At 40.7% G+C, this 19,959-nt stretch overlaps 1 protein-coding gene across 2 annotated transcripts in view; it reads right to left on the bottom strand.

Moving 5' to 3' along the window:
• Nucleotides 1-19,959, bottom strand: part of LOC124285988 (probable Na(+)/H(+) antiporter nhx-9) — a 72,278-nt gene that overhangs the window by 31,402 nt on the left and 20,917 nt on the right. For both annotated transcript variants that reach the window (XM_046722301.1, XM_046722302.1), the window contains exons 3-9: nt 16,934-17,190; nt 15,937-16,154; nt 14,835-15,037; nt 12,709-12,798; nt 12,209-12,279; nt 11,061-11,276; nt 10,507-10,651 (exon numbers count right to left, since the gene is read on the bottom strand). In XM_046722301.1, the coding sequence (XP_046578257.1) occupies nt 10,507-10,651; nt 11,061-11,276; nt 12,209-12,279; nt 12,709-12,798; nt 14,835-15,037; nt 15,937-16,154; nt 16,934-17,190 (1,200 nt within the window). The remainder of the gene's footprint in view (nt 1-10,506; nt 10,652-11,060; nt 11,277-12,208; nt 12,280-12,708; nt 12,799-14,834; nt 15,038-15,936; nt 16,155-16,933; nt 17,191-19,959) is intronic.

Raw genomic sequence — 19,959 nt, 5'->3', positions numbered from 1 at the left:
ACTATTTACCCTTCCTTCACATCATGAAACAACACTATTTACCCTCCAGTCACCACACAATACAACACCATTTACCCTCACCCCATAAGGCATCACTATTTACCCTTCCTTCACATCATGAAACAACACTATTTACCCTCCAGTCATCACCCAATACAACACCATTTACCCTCACCCCATAAGGCATCACTATTTACCCTTCCTTCACATCATGAAACAACACTATTTACCCTCCAGTCACCACACAATACAACACCATTTACCCTCACCCCATAAGGCATCACTATTTACCCTTCCTTCACATCATGAAACAACACTATTTACCCTCCAGTCACCACCCAATACAACACCATTTACCCTCACCCCATAAGGCATCACTATTTACCCTTCCTTCACATCAGGAAACAACACTATTTACCCTCCAGTCACCACACAATACAACACCATTTACCCTCACCCCATAAGGCATCACTATTTACCCTTCCTTCACATCAGGAAACAACACTATTTACCCTCCAGTCACCACACAATACAACACCATTTACCCTCACCCAATAAGGCATCACTATTTACCCTTCCTTCACATCAGGAAACAACACTATTTACCCTCCAGTCACCACACAATACAACACCATTTACCCTCACCCCATATAAGGCATCACTATTTACCCTTCCTTCACATCATGAAACAACACTATTTACCCTCTAGTCACCACACAATACAACACCATTTACCCTCACCCAATAAGGCATCACTATTTACACTCCCTCTACATCATGAAACAACACTACTTAAACCCTCCAGTCACCACACAATACAACACCATTTACCCTCACCCAATAAGGCATCACTATTTACCCTTCCTTCACATCATGAAACAACACTATTTACCCTCCAGTCACCACAATACAACACCATTTACCCTCACCCCATAAGGCATCACTATTTACACTCCCTCTACATCATGAAACAACACTATTTACCCTCCAGTCACCACAATACAACACCATTTACCCTCACCCAATAAGGCATCACTATTTACCCTTCCTTCACATCAGGAAACAACACTATTTACCCTCCAGTCATCACACAATACAACACCATTTACCCTCACCCCATAAGGCATCACTATTTACACTCCCTCTACATCATGAAACAACACTACTTAACCTCCAGTCACCACACAATACAACACCATTTACCCTTCCCCCATAAGGCATCACTATTTACACTCCCTCTACATCATGAAACAACACTACTTAACCTCCCCTCCAATCATAAGTTAACACTATTTACCTGCCCCTCACATCTTAAGAATTGCGGGGTGGCGGAGTAGCCTAGTGGTTAAAGCGTTCGCTTGTCATGCCGAAGACCTTGGTTCGAGTCCCCACATGGGTACAATTAGACTAAGGCTTAGTCTCTGAATATATATAATTTTGATAGTAACAAACAAGCCCATTTAAATTGAAAAGGAGTCCTAGGGAGACCAGAGATTCAGAACCTGGGGAAATCTAGACTTGCTTCGTTTAGGGCTTTAGCACTACAAGGAAGGCTAGGCTGTAGGGAAAATAATGTGGTTCAGGGACTGTGAGACAGACTAGGGTACAATGTGTGAAGCCCATTTCTGGTGTTCCCCATCGTGATATTGCTGGAATAATGCTAAAAGTGGCGTACCACTAAACTCACTCACTCATAAGAATTGGCGACGCGGCATAAAGCAATATTCATTCATTCATTCACATCATAAGACAACAATATTTACCCTTCCCTCACAACACCGGACAGCACCATTTAACCTCCCGTCACATCATAAGACAACAGTTTCTACCATTCTCTCCAACAGTATTTACCCTTCCTTTGTAACCTGTATCAGAATATCAGACTTTGAACCTACCTACTGTTCAGTAGATTTGTTTTCTTCTAACTATTTCAAAACCATGTCATCATTTGACATTTGTCTCTGACAAGATCATGATCATCCATCCAGCTTCCCCTATGAACGTTTCACACGTGTGATTCCAAATGTGCAGATAGGGTGAGCTAAGACGGGCACCATCACACAACTCTCTTCGTGTGTCAAGAGAGATTTTGTTTCATTAGCTAAAATTACAGATTATTATTGGCAAGACACATGATTTTTTTAGCAAAACTCTGCAGGTGGTTGACAGTAATGTAGATTGATTGTTGTAAAATTCTCTGACAGCTTATCTTGTTTCCATGGCATTAAAAAGGATCAAATACAGATTGAAAAACTTTCAAACATTGTTTACTGCATATTCTACTTTTAATCTCAGTGGGCGTCAGTAATATTCATCAAATGGGTTTTGTACCTTGACTGACATTTTCCGACATGGAATTTTTTTTCTCCAGACGCACAAAAGTCAGGTAGAATCTGTATCAACCTACACAGTCATTTGCTCGGCAAGGACACCTTGAACACTTTATAAAAGAAACAGGTCAGGTGAAACTGGTTTCTGTAATGGAGCATACTTTGCTGACCTTCACCCTCCAATATTACGTTACATTCTTCCATGTCCTTCAAATACATGTAACACTTGTTCACGCCCCAATTGATGGCCAAACATGTGAGAACAAAAACAGAAACCCCAGAATTGTGTCAGTTTTTCATCCCAACTCCACCGACATGTTGCTTAAAACATGAGTGAGTGAGTGAGTGAGTGAGTGAGTGAGTGAGTGAGTGAGTGAGTGAGTGGGTGAGTGAGTGAGTGAGTGAGTGAGTGAGTGAGGTTGGGTGGGTGACTAAGTTAGTGAGTGAGGTTTTATGCCAGTTTTCTCACCATTCCGACCATACATTGTGAATCTGCTGCTAAATTACAGAGTATGGACACTGCACAGATGTTCTCAACATATGTTGAAAATCACCTGACAATTAACAAATCCTGACACTGCAGCCAGATGTCATAGAGACAGTCACATGGAGGCATACAAGTGTCACATTTCCTCAGTTATTGCCATATCAGTTTACTGAGACATAACAATACCACAGCAACTGGTTCCTGCTGGTGTTGTGGGAATATTTATGGAGACAGTTTAAACAGCAAATTGGCTATACCCTGAAAGAATATGTGGGTCTGAATACCAGAGGCACAGAAGCTGACCCTTATTATATCTATTCCACATCCATCATTCCTGGAGATCTATGACCATGATTAAGAATATCTCCATCTGCATTTGTTTACCAGCTATACAGTTCAAAAATTATCAAATCAAACTGAAAGTATGCAAACAGAAACATAAAATTAGACATTACATGACTTTGGGATGTGTTATTTCTAAATAGATCGCATGTGTGTGAGTGTGTGTGAATGTGTCCGTCCGTCCGTCCATCTGTCCGTCTGTTTAATGCAGTTCTCCGTAAATAACTAAATCTGAAATATACAATCCATAGATCCTGGTCGCTGACCAAATCACTCAGTCTGACCGCCTGATCCATTTTGTTGCCACTGACGACCATAAGAGGTTGTTCGAGACCATTCCTAACCAAGCCCGTCAACCATTATATTACAAGGGACAACTTACAGCCTCCAAAGGAGATGTATCGCTTGGGTGAGATATCATCAGTTACATTCAAATGTAATCCTTAACCTCTCTGTCAATGTAGCTTGTTGCCTATACTTTGTAAACTCAAAGACCCTGGTTTACTGTTCATTAACTGACACAGGTTGGGAGAAGGATTTTGGATAATAAATAGAATCAAACCCAAGTGTATTTTTATATCAAACATATCCAATAACTCTTTTAAACTCTTCAGCAAGCCTCAGAGTTTTACACTTTTATAAGCCTATATGGAACATTCCTAGGCTCTGACAAAATCACCATGTATTAGGGAGGCTAGAGACATAGTCACCTACCTGTCCTAGGACGACACACAACTGGTGGAAATACCTACCTTGATCACAGATGTCCTGCACACTGTCAACTGCACTGCAGATAAACAGCCAGTCAGAATATATACTGGTGATTACAGATAAGATTTCAGGTGTTGAGATTTACAATGTCTCGTAATGAACAGACTCTACTTGGGAAAACTGTAAATGTCCTCCACTGTAGTGATATCACTTTTCACACTGAAATATAAACGATTTATGTTTCATCACAGTTGGGTTGTCATCATGGTCATAGTTTGTTAGTTGGAATCCTCAACAATAGGCTGCTTCTGATAAAACAGATACATTTTCCTCTTTAGAATGGGATGCTCAACAGCAACTGAATGTTTAAACACAGGTACACTATGAGCAATGCTATCTCCCAGACAATGCTATGTTTAACACCAACTGAATGTCTAGATACAGGTATACTCTAGGTGTATTATATCTCCCAGACAATGCCATGTTTAACACCAACTGACTGTCTAGACACAGGTATACTCTATGTGTCTTATATCTCCCAGACAATGCTATGTTTTACACCAACTGACTGTCTAGACACAGGTATACTCTATGTGTCTTATATCTCCCAGACAATGCCATGTTTTACACCAACTGACTGTCTAGACACAGGTATACTATATGTGTCTTATATCTCCCAGACAATGCTATGTTCAACAGCAACTGAATGTCTTGACACAGGTATACTCTAGGTGTCTTATATCTCCCAGACAATGCTATGTTTTACACCAACTGAATGTCTAGACACAGGTATACTCTATATGTGTCTTATATCTCCCAGACAATGCTATGTTCAACAGCAACTGAATGTCTTGACACAGGTATACTATATGTGTCTTATATCTCCCAGACAATGCTATGTTCAACAGCAACTGAATGTCTTGACACAGGTATACTATATGTGTCTTATATCTCCCAGACAATGCTATGTTTTACACCAACTGAATGTCTTGACACAGGTATACTATATATGTCTATATCTCCCAGACAATGCTATGTTCAACAGCAACTGAATGTCTTGACACAGGTATACTATATGTGTCTTATATCTCCCAGACAATGCTATGTTCAACAGCAACTGAATGTCTTGACACAGGTATACTATATGTGTCTTATATCTCCCAGACAATGCTATGTTCAACAGCAACTGAATGTCTTGACACAGGTATACTATATGTGTCTTATATCTCCCAGACAATGCTATGTTTTACACCAACTGAATGTCTTGACACAGGTATACTATATATGTCTATATCTCCCAGACAATGCTATGTTCAACAGCAACTGAATGTCTTGACACAGGTATACTATATGTGTCTTATATCTCCCAGACAATGCTATGTTCAACAGCAACTGAATGTCTTGACACAGGTATACTATATGTGTCTTATATCTCCCAGACAATGCTATGTTCAACAGCAACTGAATGTCTTGACACAGGTATACTATATATGTCTATATCTCCCAGACAATGCTATGTTCAACAGCAACTGAATGTCTTGACACAGGTATACTATATGTGTCTTATATCTCCCAGACAATGCTATGTTCAACAGCAACTGAATGTCTTGACACAGGTATACTATATGTGTCTTATATCTCCCAGACAATGCTATGTTCAACAGCAACTGAATGTCTTGACACAGGTATACTATATGTGTCTTATATCTCCCAGACAATGCTATGTTTTACAGCAACTGAATGTCTTGACACAGGTATACTATATATGTCTTATATCTCCCAGACAATGCTATGTTCAACAGCAACTGAATGTCTTGACACAGGTATACTATACGTGTCTTACTATCTCCCAGACAATGCTATGTTCAACAGCAATTGTACCTCATCACATGTCCAAATCGTCTTACTATACTATGAGAGTGTGGGTTCGATCTCCAGTTCAACAATGCTATGTTCAACAGCAATTGTACCTCATCACACATTTACTACTATTGTCCAAATCGTTAACTTCACTGGGAATAGGGTGACTTACTATGAGAGTGTGGGTTCGATTCCCAGTTCGAAGCTAGGTGTCATGACAGCACAAGTAATCTTTGGATCACCTACATGGCATGACAGTACACACAACCACTGGATCAGCTAGATGGCATGACAGTACACACAACCACTGGATCAGCTACATGGCATGACAGTACACACAACCACTGGATCAGCTCGATGACATGACAGTACACACAACCACTGGATCAGCTCGATGACATGACAGACAGCACACACAACCACTGATCAGCTACATGGCATACACACAACCACTGGATCAGCTTCGATGACATGACAGTACACACAACCACTGGATCAGCAGTGACATGACAGACACAACCACTACGAGCTACATGATGACAGCACACCACTGGACAGCCACTGGATCAGCTCGATGACATGACAGCACACACAACCACTGGATCAGCTGGATCAGCTACACAAACCACTGGATCAGCTCGATGACAGGACAGTACACACAACCACTGGATCAGCTACATGACATGACAGCACACACAACCACTGGATCAGCTACATGACATGACAGTACACACAACCACTGGATCAGCTACATGACAGCACACACAACCACTGGATCAGCTCGATGACATGACAGTACACAACCACTGGATCATGCTACATGACAACCACTGGATCAGACATGACAGCACACAACCACTGGATCAGCTATCAGCTATGACATGACAGTACATGACATGACAGCACACTGGATCAGCTCGATGACATGACAGCACACACAACCATGGATCAGATGACATGACACACACAACCACTGGATCAGCTATGACATGACAGCACACACAACCACTGGATCAGCTACATGACATGACAGCAACCACTGGATCAGCTACATGACATGACAGCACACACAACCACTGGATCAGCTACATGACATGACAGTACACACAACCACTGGATCAGCTCGATGACATGACAGTACACAACCACTGGATCAGCTACATGACATGACAGCACACACAACCACTGGATCAGCTACATCAGCTACATGATCAGCTGACAGCACACACAACCACTGGATCAGCTCGATGGCATGACAGTACACACAACCACTGGATCAGCTCGATGACAAGACTGGATCAGCTACATGGCATGACACACACCACTGGATCAACCACTGAGCTACATGACATGACAGCACAATGGATCAACCACTGGATCAGCTCGATGACATGACAGCACACACAACAACTGGATCAGCTACATGACATGACATGACCAACCATGGATCAGCACATGACACAGTACACACTGGACAGCTACATGACATGACATGACAGCACACACAACCACTGGATCAGCAGATCGATGGATCAGCTCGATGACAGCACACACAACCACTGGATCAGCTACATGACATGACAGCACACACAACCACTGGATCAGCTACGCTGACATGACAGCACACACAACCACTGGATCAGCTACGACATGACAGCACACACAACCACTGGATCAGCTACATGACAGCACACACAACCACTGGATCAGCTAGATGACATGACAGTACACACAACCACTGGATCAGCTACATGACATGACAGCACACACAACCACTGGATCAGCTACATGACATGACAGCACACACAACCACTGGATCAGCTACATGACATGACAGTACACAACGACTGGATCAGCTCGATGACATGACAGTATACAACCACTGGATCAGCTAGATGACATGACAGGACACACCCACTGGATCAGCTAGATGACATGACAGTACACGACTGGATCAGCTACATGACATGACAGCACACACAACGACTGGATCAGCTAGATGACATGACAGTACACAACCACTGGATCAGCTACATGACATGACAGGACACACCCACTGGATCAGCTAGATGACATGACAGTACACGACTGGATCAGCTAGATGACATGACAGTACACACGACTGGATCAGCTAGATGACATGACAGGACACCCCCCCACTGGATCAGCTAGATGACATGACAGCACACACACACACACTGGATCAGCTAGATGACATGACAGTACACACACACACTGGATCAGCTAGATGACATGACAGTACACAACCACTGGATCAGCTAGATGACATGACAGTACACACCCACTGGATCAGCTAGATACTGCAGTTTCTCTGTCCTGGGTAGCAAGAAGTCTTTTGGTTTATTGGCTGCTTCGTGTTTGATGTAATCTCACAATCAGCTGGTTGAAGGTTGTTTATGAGTGTAGTTAACTACATGCATGATAGCGTCTCGAGAAAGTGGCTTGGTTAAAACAGAAATACCTGAGTGGGAAGGGTGGTAACTCCTATATCATGGTTAGATTGAGGTAATAGTACAGGTTGGCTGGAGGAGTCATTGTCCTTACGTCACACAGCTGAGGACAAGCTGACCTAAACCAGTCTGACAAGAACATAAATTGTCCTTAACGGAAGATATCTGAGAATAATGACTACATTATATCGCTAAAAATACTATTACCTGGGTTTTATTAGCAAGGGCAGGTAGTCGGAGTGAATCAGATTTCAAAATATTGAAAGAGACATTAAAGCAACCTTACTCTCAGCTTATTTGGATGACGTAGCAATCGCACCTGGTGGTTAAGGCACCATTGTTTGGCTTCACTCACGGGCTCACGTCTTGGTGTCTACAGCTATGGTATATGACTGTATAAACTGTTAAGTGTGGGGAACATATAATTCCCTCAAGGACTCTTCGACTTGATGATAAATCAACAAGCCTGGTTTGTGAACACAAGCATCTTCATGTCTTGACTATGCAGTCTTGTCATGTATACATGATTTACAAGGTTTTGGTTTTTTTTTTTAAATATTGAGACTGATTGTTTGAAAGTCAGCATGTGACTTGGTAATTATGCTGGAGCAGAAATACATGGTCATTTGTCAGGATACTTATAATTCAACTGCATGAGGCCTGGAAAAATTAATGCTTTTCATTGTCTGAGCAATATGGTGCAGTTGCACAAGATCACGTACTCTGTGACACTCGTTTCCACGGCCTCTATTGTTCGTTGTTTAATGTCATATTCCACAATATTCCAGCAATATGATGATGAAATGGAAACAAGTCATTACAAGACACGGCTGAGGTAGTTTGTATGAGCTCTGTCTGATACTGTATTAGAACACAAAGTCAACAAGCCTGACATCCAAGTGATTTGCTGTCTTTTATGATAATGGATGAGTACCCATTCTAAACCAGAATTCCCTCATGAGAGTTACTTGACCCATCAGCCTCAAGCTGAATCTCCAAAAAATAGACATTTTATTTGTTTGTTTGTTGTATAACATTGCACTCAGCAATACTGCAGCTATATAATGGCGGTCTGTAATTAATCGAAATAAGACAATCCAGTGATCGGCATCATGTGCATTGACCTACACAATTGGGATGACATGCGTAAACCAACTCTGACCACCCAATCCTGCAAGTGGCATCTTACAACAAGCATGGGTTGATGAAGACCCTCTTACCCGGACATTCACGGGTCTGAAAAAAGAGACCAAGCCCAAGCAAGAATATGTAAAAAGGAAAACAAGAAGTTGGTGTGGCTCATGGCTGATGCATTTTGGGACTACAAACTTCCGATTTTAAAATTATTTGCAAAAACAGGGACCCATTTTGAACACTGCTTAGGGGATAACTGTACTGTGTTTGACGAATTGGGGACATATACCGGTGGTTATATAGCCGCATATTTAGCGACGTATATCGTGAAGCCAGCGTAACGCCAAATTTGCGATCTATATAACCACCGTATACATCCCCCAATTCATCAAACACAGTACAGTTATCCCCATTCTAATTCAACTCGTTTTACGCTGTTTTTTAGTGAAAGAAATTCATTATTTAAACCAGGTCAAAGTTCCTCTAGGTCAAAGGTTAATGATATCACACCTTCAACTTACACCATCGCCAGAAAAAGTAGTTCCCTTTTCAAACTACACACGTTTATTATGTGCACACAGATTAAATTTGACAATGATGAATAGATCATAGTATTATAGATAAAATGGACGGTATTATGATGAAACCGCCCTCTAGTTACAGAAATGAGCGGCCCGCTGATTCCTCAACTACGGGCCATTATCAGTTCTGTTGTCAAATGACGTCATAGCAGGTGACGTCACGCTCCATAATGACGTCATAAAGCTTGTTTCATGATCTAACAGTGTTGGGTCAACAGCCCGTTACGAGTAAGTTGTTTGAACTTAAAATTAAATTTATGATACTGTATTGTCTTTTTTAACACAAATTCCACCCATTTTAGCTGGATAAGGGAGTTAATTGACCAATGGCTTCTGCAAATGACAATGTCCTGTGAAACAGCGTTACCCAAATAGTGTAGGGATACATTCAAAGGTTTCGGTGAATCGGTTTTCAAATTGCGACCGTATATGCTGATTATACGGTCGGAAATTTATAGCATTGACCAATCAGAACTCGTGTTACATACTAAGTTGAATTAGAATATCAAGTAACGCCAACCTAACCTCTGAACTATCCAGAATGATGAGTGCAGGATGAACAAAACAGATGGTGTAAATGACTGACTGACCGTCTTCCGCGTCCTAAACATCGCATCTTCCAGCACATGGTGAATGTGTCCAGCATCTGCTAGCTTCTCGTTGTAGACAGCATCCACTGACTGCATGTCTAGCACGGTCTTGCTGGAGTCCACCGGGGGGTCACTGTCCACAGTGCTGAAATTGTGAGTGAGTGAGTTTGGTTTTATGCTGCTTTAAGCAATATTCCAGCGATATCATGGCGGAAGAATCGAACCCAGGTCTTCGGCGTGATGAGCAAACGCTTTAACCACTAGGCTACCCCACTGCCCAGTGGGTAGGTGGGTGTGAGTGAGTGAATGAGCGAGTGAGTGAGCGAATGTGCGAGCGAGCGAGCGAGTGAGTGAGAATGATGAAATGGGTGAGGAATTGGCAAAAATAGGTCTTGATGGAAAGCAGAGAGTAGGGATATTTTCAAAGACACAATGATACTGAAAAACTTGTTTATCCAGTGCCAAGGAATGCACATGCACTTTGTAAAGTTTTTGTAAATCTTAATCAACAGTAAGGACACATTTCATGATCTTTGATAACCATGGCAACTCACTTGACAGACTCTGCGACAGAGTAAGAGCGGATGACCTTGGCAAGGGATGGTTCAGCAGGGATGGAGACGGGTGAGAAGTTGCCATGAGTCTCGATGTGGTCCATGGCATCACGTAGATTCAGTCTAGTGAACACCTGGAAGATTTTGGTCTCTCTGGTTTTTGGTTTCTCCCTCAGCAGCAAGGGTTTGATGTACTTGGTGTTGTAGTGCTCAAACCTGGGGACACAACAGTAAGTTAGTGAATGAGTTTAGTTTTACGTGGCTTTTAGCAATATTCCAGCAATATCATGGCAGGGGACACCAGAAATGGGCTTCACACATTGTACCCATGTGGGGAATTGAACCCGGGTCTTCGGCGTGACAAGCGAACGTTTTAACCACTAGTCCCTCACATGATATCCAGGTGCACATTTTCAAAAACACAATATTAAACTGAACATCTTTTAAACACAATATATATTTGACATTTTCTTAAACACCAAATGCATCTAAACATATCCAAATATGTTGCAAACAAAATATGTATATGCATATTCCAAGACAAATTACATATATGCAAATGATAAGTATACAATATCTAACTGAATTTTTCCAAAGACAATGTATTTATCTTTTTCAAAATTACAATATATCTATACATAGCTCGGTTCTTAACACAAAATATCAAGCAAAGAACAAGCTGTATAAACAAATCCAATTTCATGTCAGTTTGCAAACTTTATAATTTTAACCCCATTTGTTATATGTATGAGAATCTTGTTTTATGTCTGCGAACAAACTTCTATTCGACCCATCTCATGATTTACATTCTTGTTTTACGCTTTCACCATCTGGACGTAGAATCCTCGTTCCTAAACTTCGTACAAAAAGGTCCCAAACATCTTTATAGCACTAAACTTTGAAATGAATGTCAGACCTAGGCACATTGTTTATATGTATTTGTCTACTAGCCTCTTACAGTATACACTGGTGATCCTTCGCATTCTGTTAATTTGTTTGTGTGTTTAAGGTGATCGTTGTTCTTTGCTTTACTTGTTTTAACCATGCTGTATGTCTCACTGTTGTAAAAAGAATTCCTTTTTCGGGCAATAAAGTATTACAATAATTATTTATTAATATTCAACAAACATAACCCCAATATCACTTACTTATCTCGTAACGAGTTGTGTCCTGTCCGACCCACCACGTCTTCAATCCCAGCCATCAGGTGGTCAATAAACTGAAATGTCAATCAAAGCTTCATGATGAAACATATTGGATATGTGTACAAATATACATTTGATATTTGGTCATTGTCCCCATTGACATTAGATATTGTAATCAAATGAAAAAATGTACTGGTGTCATGAATGCGGCAAAATAATGTTTAGTCGTCAATTTCCTTCAACAAAAAGCCTTTTCATTTCAGAACTCTCCTCTTCTGTACATGTTCCAAACCCATGCATTTTATGTCTGCACCACATTTCCTTCCTATTAATAATTAGTGTCCCTCATGAAGAAAGAAAATAACTCAATAACGAGTGATTTTACTGATGCTTAATGTTTCTCATGATATTAGGACAAGAGGGGTTACCTCCCTTTCACACATCTCTTGATCATAATTATCACTGGTGCAGTGGCCTGTCTCCCTTTCTCTCCCCCTACTTACACGCTCATGGATCCTTTCATTCATGGTCGGGTCAATCTCCTTTGCCCTCTCGATCTTAAGAGCATTAACCACAGGTTTGATTGTGATTCCCTGCAAAAGAAAGTTGGCATATTATATAGACATATAGAGGATACTAACCTCGCTTCCGTGTAATACCATTTTTATTAAATGAGTTAATGATTTAGTATCAAATGAGTGAAAATGAGTTTAATAAAAATGGTATTTAACTGAATTGAGTTTAGTATTCTGTTTATTACTCTCCCACATAAATTGATAGAAACTGCCCACTGTGTGATGACTCTCAGCTTTCCGCAAGTCAAGCAAGGTCTAATACCACTGTGACAGAGGTATCAGCATTGTGACATCATAACTGTAACCCATTATGACGTCATACGTCTATCAGTATTACACTAGTGTAATATTGCCATAAAAATATCACACTGCAGAATCTTCCAGGTGCGAGTACTAAATTGAAAACATTAAACTCATCCTTGTCCAACATTGAGGCATGTCTCCCTTCTAACATATATATTAAGTTTGTTGCTTCAGGGTATAATAGGAATAGACATCTGAAGTTGAGAATGTATTCTGATCTCAGCATTTTTCACATGTTTTTAATAGTGTTTCACATAACGCTTCACAAAGCTAACAATATTTGTATAGTATGGATAATCTGCGTCAACAATAGTTGTCCCTTGTCACTTAATATTTATCCAAAGTATTTGTGTTTGTAAGTAACTTTCATAACTTTGGATTTTGTCAGATGTGAAATGATCCACAACTGTATCCATATCCACGAAAGACAATATTACAAAAAACAATGAATAACAAAGTGACCTTTCTGATTTGCAATAAAAACAAACAAAAAGATATTGACATACAATAAAGTAGGTTTGGATATTAAGCATGTTCTTTCAGTTCATAGCATTCAAAATATGCACAACTGGTCTCTGACAGAGAGATACTCATAGGGCAAAGCAGAATAGTATAGCTTCATAAATGCTCACACTCTAGTTAAGTTGAAAACAGTGATTCAATGAAAAGGACCAGTGCCTGTAACAGAATCATGTTATGTGAGTTTATGTCATATTACCTTCTGTTTCTGTTGTGTTACTCTGTGAATGTGTCATGTTACTCTGTATTTACGCCATGCTATGTTACGTTTGTGTTGGGTTACTCTGTGAATGTGTCATGTTACTCTTGTATTTACGCTGTGAATGTGTCATGCTATGCTATGCTATGTTACGTTAATGTTGGGTTACTCTGTACTGTGTGAATGTGTCATGTTACTCTGCATTTGGTAGTGCTGTAACGATGCATTGAACTATCGATGAATTGCAATTGTTGAGACTCCGATAGCAATTAATCAATGGCCGATAGTTTAGTGATTGACTTCCATTGATAAATGCGCAGTGCAAAATACAGGAAGTGCCAGATTCATTCACTTTGATTTAATGTTATCTGCCCCTGTTCCTCATAAACAAACATGGCGGCAAACACGGCATGTGACTTGGAAGAAATTGTGAATAACAAAAAGTTTATGTTTTAACTGTTTACTTGACCTGGGTTTCTTGTCAGTTATTAAAAGACATGTTTATTTACGCCATGTTATGTGATGAATGTGTCATGTTACTCTGTGAATGTGTCATGACGATACTCTGTGAATGTGTCATGATACTCTGTGAATGTGTCATGTTACTCTGTGTCATATTACTCTGTGAATGTGTCAAGTTACTCTGTGAATGTGTCATGTTACTCTGTGAATGTGTCATGTTACTCTGTGAATGTGTCATGATACTCTGTGAATGTGTCAAGATACTCTGTGAATCCATCATGATACTCTGTGAATGTGTCATGTTACCTGTGAATGTGCCTTGTTACTCTGTTAATGTGTCATGTTACTCTATGAATGTGTCATGTTACTTCTAGAAATGTGTCATGATACTCTGTGAATGTAAAACATATAATGAAAAGGAGCCCTGAGACTTTCTAGACTTGCCACATTTTCTAGACTTGCGTGGGCTTTCTGGGATATATATATGCTTCCGGGTCTGTATGACAGACTAGGTTACTCTGTGTTTACATCATGTTAAGTTATGTTTGTGTTGTGTTACTCTGTGACGTACCTGCAGGAAGACTGTGAAGAAGACTACAATGATGGTGGTGGTGACAAACATCCTCTTCTCCGTGACGACTTCCTCATTCAGAAGCAAGGCCAAGCAAAAGGCGATACCCCCACGCAGGCCACCATACGACATAATGAACTGGTCAATCTTTGACAACTTGATAAGACGCGTTCGATTGACAACGGCTGACAGCATCACGATGCCTGCAGAAAGGAAAAGCAAATATTTCAGCTGAATGTCTGTTGGAGGAAAGCCACAACTGAGGTAGACTGAAGATATCGAACAGGGTGAACCTGGTATTTTAACCAACATCCAGAGCATCCTGGATCAACAAAGGGACATAATTCCACAGGATGAGTAAAGGAACGGGTGAATGTTGTCCATGAAGCAGTCGACGATGTCCATGCAATGTCACCTGATGATAACTAAGTGTGCAGCAAACCACTGATCACAGGCAGGTATTTTAACCCCTTCAGCGGCAACACACAGATGACAGGCAGGTATTTTAACCTTCTGCCCCACCACACCAATCACAGGCAGATATATTAACCCCTTCTGCCCTACTACACCAATCACAGGCAGATATATGTACCCCTTATGCCCTACTACACCAATCACAGGCAGATATATTAACCCCTTCTGCCCCACCACACCAATCACAGGCAGATATATGTACCCCTTATGCCCCACCACACCAATCACAAGCAGATATATTAACCCCTTATGCCCCACCACACCAATCACAGGCAGTTATATTAACCCCTTCTGCCCCACCTCACCGATCACAAGCAGATATATTAACCCCTTCTGCTCCACCACACTAATCACAGGCAGTTATTTTAACCCCTTCTGTACATACAGATCACAGGCCAGAGGCAGATCCAGAAGGGGGTGTGGAGGCACGCACCCCTCTTCTCCCCTGAAAATTTTTCCCTGCAGAGCATTTCCCCTGATCTTTGGACATCATGATTTATGTGCACACCCCTTCTCCAAAATCCTGCATCTGCCACTGCAGGCAGATATTTTAACCCCTTCTACCCCACCAGTGATCACAATCAGATATTCTACCCCAAACCAAGTTTATGCCTGAGGTATCACTGACCTGTGACACGAAAGACCAGGCAGAAGAGGATGGAGAAGAAGATAAAGTCGAGTTGCCAGTCGTGGTCGTCGATGACGGTGGAGAGTCCCAGGAACATGAAGATGATGGTCTCACTGATGTTGGCAAGCATCTTCAAGAAGTACTTGACAGTGGCAACAGACTGCTTCGACATGTTCGCTTCCACGTAGTGTCTCATTGTGATCCCGCCGAATGTCAAACTGAAACAAAGTTACAAGAATAACTGAAAACAATTCACAGTGTCTCCAGTTGGCTAAGACTGGTGTTAAACAGGCGAAAGTAATCAGTTCAGTAATTCAACATAGTGACGAGTTAAGATAGCAAAAGTGTGCTGATTCAGATAATAGTTATATAGTTTATAGAAACAATAGACACAACACTGTTTTTTTCCATGAACCATGGTTCATTATAAGACCTGTGGTGACCTTGTCAGACTATACATACAAATTCCTATCCTATCACAAAAACTCAATTCATTTTGTTGACAAGCTTTTCATTCACTTAATCTCATGTAGTGACCTTGATTGCAGTGTGCGAAATAGTCACTGGCCCGCTAGCCCGTAACTAGTAAAAATCCAGTCGGGCCAGTAAATTTCCACACTCACTGGCTCGAAGGGCTAGTGAATTTTCATGGGGTAATTTTGTAAATATATCACTCTTTCCGACTTGTTAAGTTATAATACACATGTATGCATTCAAATTTCGGGGTTGTGAATTATTTTGTGGGCTAGTAACTTCAGGCATAGCTAGCCCGACTGGCTAGTAACATTTGGAAACTATTTCGCACACAGCTTGATTGACACCAAAATGTATCTCAGAAAAGTCAGAAAAATTCAGTAATAAACCTCAGCATAGCTAGAGACTCTATCAACTATCAGTTTGTTTTTTCAATTCAAAACCTCCTGTTTAATGGAGTTATGTAGAGTTAAACAACAACACAAAAACAAGGTTCTCTTTGGTTATCTAATAAAACACCTACGCTAAGATTCCTGACCAGTGAAGCATCTCTGCACTAAGATAGGCAAGATATCCCAGGATGAAGACAAACAGAGGCTCGATGACCTTGACATGGCCTGTGTGCTTGGTGATGAATCCACCAATCAGGCCATAGATGATCCCGATGAGCGTCCCTCCGAGGGCTATGATGAAAAAGGATCCAATCCCGGAGAAGTAGTCAATGATCTGGATGTTGGACTCCCCAATCTCTGTGTACCCCTCCATCATGTGGTACACCACCTGCAACATCAAACCAGTTACCATGGTTACAAGGTTGAGTGACCATCATGTGGTACACCACCTGCAACATCAATCCAGTTACCATGGTTACAAGGTTGAGTGACCATCATGTGGTACACCACCTGCAACATTAAACCAGTTACCATGGTTACAACAAGGTTGTGTGACCATCATGTGGTACACCACCTGCAACATCAAATCAGTTACCATGGTTACAAGCCTGAGTAACCTGCAATCATGAGTGCCACATCATACCAGTTACCATGGTTACAAGGGTAAGTGTGATTGAACCTAGATCACATCGAATGCTTCATACCATTCACTAATAAGAGAACAAAAACAATAATCATATTGCAATCACATCTGACCTAATTTATATGTATGAAGCACCTGTCTTTTTCAAAGAATGCATCCATCAATGTCCACATAAATGAATAAAATCACATTAAACTTAAGCTATACAAAGAAACATTTTCAGTGTCAGATGACTTTGTAACATTTTAACATTAATAAAATGTAAGACATTTATTCCTGCCATTATGTTGTTTCTCCACATATCATATCAGTTATTTGTTTAACCCCCTGTTCCAGAAAAGGCTCAAGTTTGATTGGTTAACTGGAATAACACGGCACCGATAACATGCATGACAACCATTTCCCATTGATTAAGACAACAAAGATCAATCAATCAGCTTATAATAGACTGTTCCTTTGAACACTGTTTCTACATGTAGAGGCAATTCATGCTGTAACTGGGCAGTGGGGTAGCGTATTGGATAATGCGTTCACTCATCACGCTATAGACCAGAGTTCGATTTCCAAAATGGGTACAATGTTTGAAAACCATTTCTGGTTTCCACCACTATGATATTGCTGGAATATTGCTAAAAGCCGCGTAAAACTAAAACCCACTCACTCACTCACTCTGTAAGATGGGTGTACCGTCCTTGACATAGTAAACCGCATGTATAAGCACTTACAGAGGAAAAACTGCTTGGTCCTATTGGTAATTATACCTGCTATTATGACATTAACAGTAAATCAAAGAAAACAGAAATTGTAGGGTTTACTCAAGAAGCATGAACGAAAAGTAAAGGCCGTTTTGAGCACATGACCTGAACTTAATTGTTGGAAGAACACGTAGTTGATGTTGAACAGTGGGTGTATTTGCCTGCCATGTTATCCAGTCAATCACAAGTCTCAATACAAATGTTCCTGAATTAGTCAGTCCAAATAAGAGAATGCAATGAAACTCCATTAGTTTGCGTCTTGATGCAGAAGAAACATACTGTATTTCCTCTAATAGGTGTCCAGGCGATTATTTCTTCAAAGGAGTTCCAGACCCGGTGCTTTTGCTCACTGGGTCTAATTACCAAATTGTTAGTGAGCTGCTTCACTAACAGCGCTTATTAGAGTAAATACAGTATTTACCTAGTGTCAATGACATTTTTATAGATAAATGTTGAAACCAATCTGGGTATAGACATGACTACAGCAACACATAAAAACAATTATTCGGCTGTCCTGATTGTATCCCAGTCTCTTGTCCCGCTAAGTTCCAACATCCAGCACATCATCTCATTGCAGCTTGAGAACACTCACAACCAGACTCAAACCGCACGAGTCAAACTCAGCCTCATGCTCCATTTCATTTGATTACTATTTGTGAAAACAACAATGTTCCACTCAGCTGATTTTTTACCAGTTTTTATTGGAAACAGGAATGTATATGGCTGCTCTGTTATAAGTCTGATATTCAGTCAACAGCATTCTAGGGAAAAAACTGCAGCAGATTCAGATCATTATGATCCTAAATATTATTTTAGCTGTTCTGGGTGGCCTGAACTTACTGGACCAATGAAGATAAATATGTTTTATAATATTGCACTTTAATGGTAACATACATCTGAATATGAGAGTGAGTGAGTGAGTATGGTTTAATGCCAATTTTAGCAATATTCCAGCAATATCACGGCGGAGGACATCAGAAATGGGCTTCACACATTGTACCGGTGCCAATGTGGGAATCGATCCCGGGTCTTCAGCAAGACGATCCAACGCTTTAACCACTAGGCTACCCCATCGCCCCCTGAATATGAGAAAACAGTGACTTCCTTATTTCCAAATGTCATCAATTATTAACTGATGCTGACTGCACACCAGCTATGGAAAATGATCTACATGTTGTAATTCACAGTTAACACAACTCAAAGAAAGGTTGAAAATTTGATTGAAAACATGCACATGAATGTACACATGTATTTCTTGAAAATTTAAACTGACACTACGTTTTTAAATATACTTCAATTCCAGTAGGTAAACTTAAACAGCAGCAGCCAACAACAGTGTTTACGACCTACTTCAACTGACCAAGAAAATCTAACAGTACTCATGACTTGTGGGGTATGCGGTTAATATGAGCTACTCCCCCACAGATTCCCCCAAGTGAAACACGTCAGTTCTAGTATTGATCCGATACTTGGTGATACTGATGCCGATAGCTGCCACAGAGCTCTCACAGCATTCCCAGTCTGTGTCATCAGTCATAGAGGCACTGGCATCATGGCACTTAACCACCAACTCAGTGATATCACCATACAGACCCCCGCAGTGACATCATCATCATAGACATCAGTAGTGATATCATCATTGTAGATACCAGCAGTGATATCATCATTGTAGATACCAGCAGTGATATCATCATTGTAGATACCAGCAGTGATATCATCATTATAGATACCAGCAGTGATATCATTGTTGTAGACACCT

The sequence above is a fragment of the Haliotis rubra genome, unplaced genomic scaffold (assembly GCF_003918875.1).
Source record: "Haliotis rubra isolate DU_JTF1 unplaced genomic scaffold, ASM391887v1 Scf372, whole genome shotgun sequence".
NCBI lineage: Eukaryota > Metazoa > Mollusca > Gastropoda > Lepetellida > Haliotidae > Haliotis > Haliotis rubra.
The sequence above is the reverse complement of the archived record's forward strand: the minus strand, read 5'-3'. Positions and strand labels throughout refer to the sequence as shown.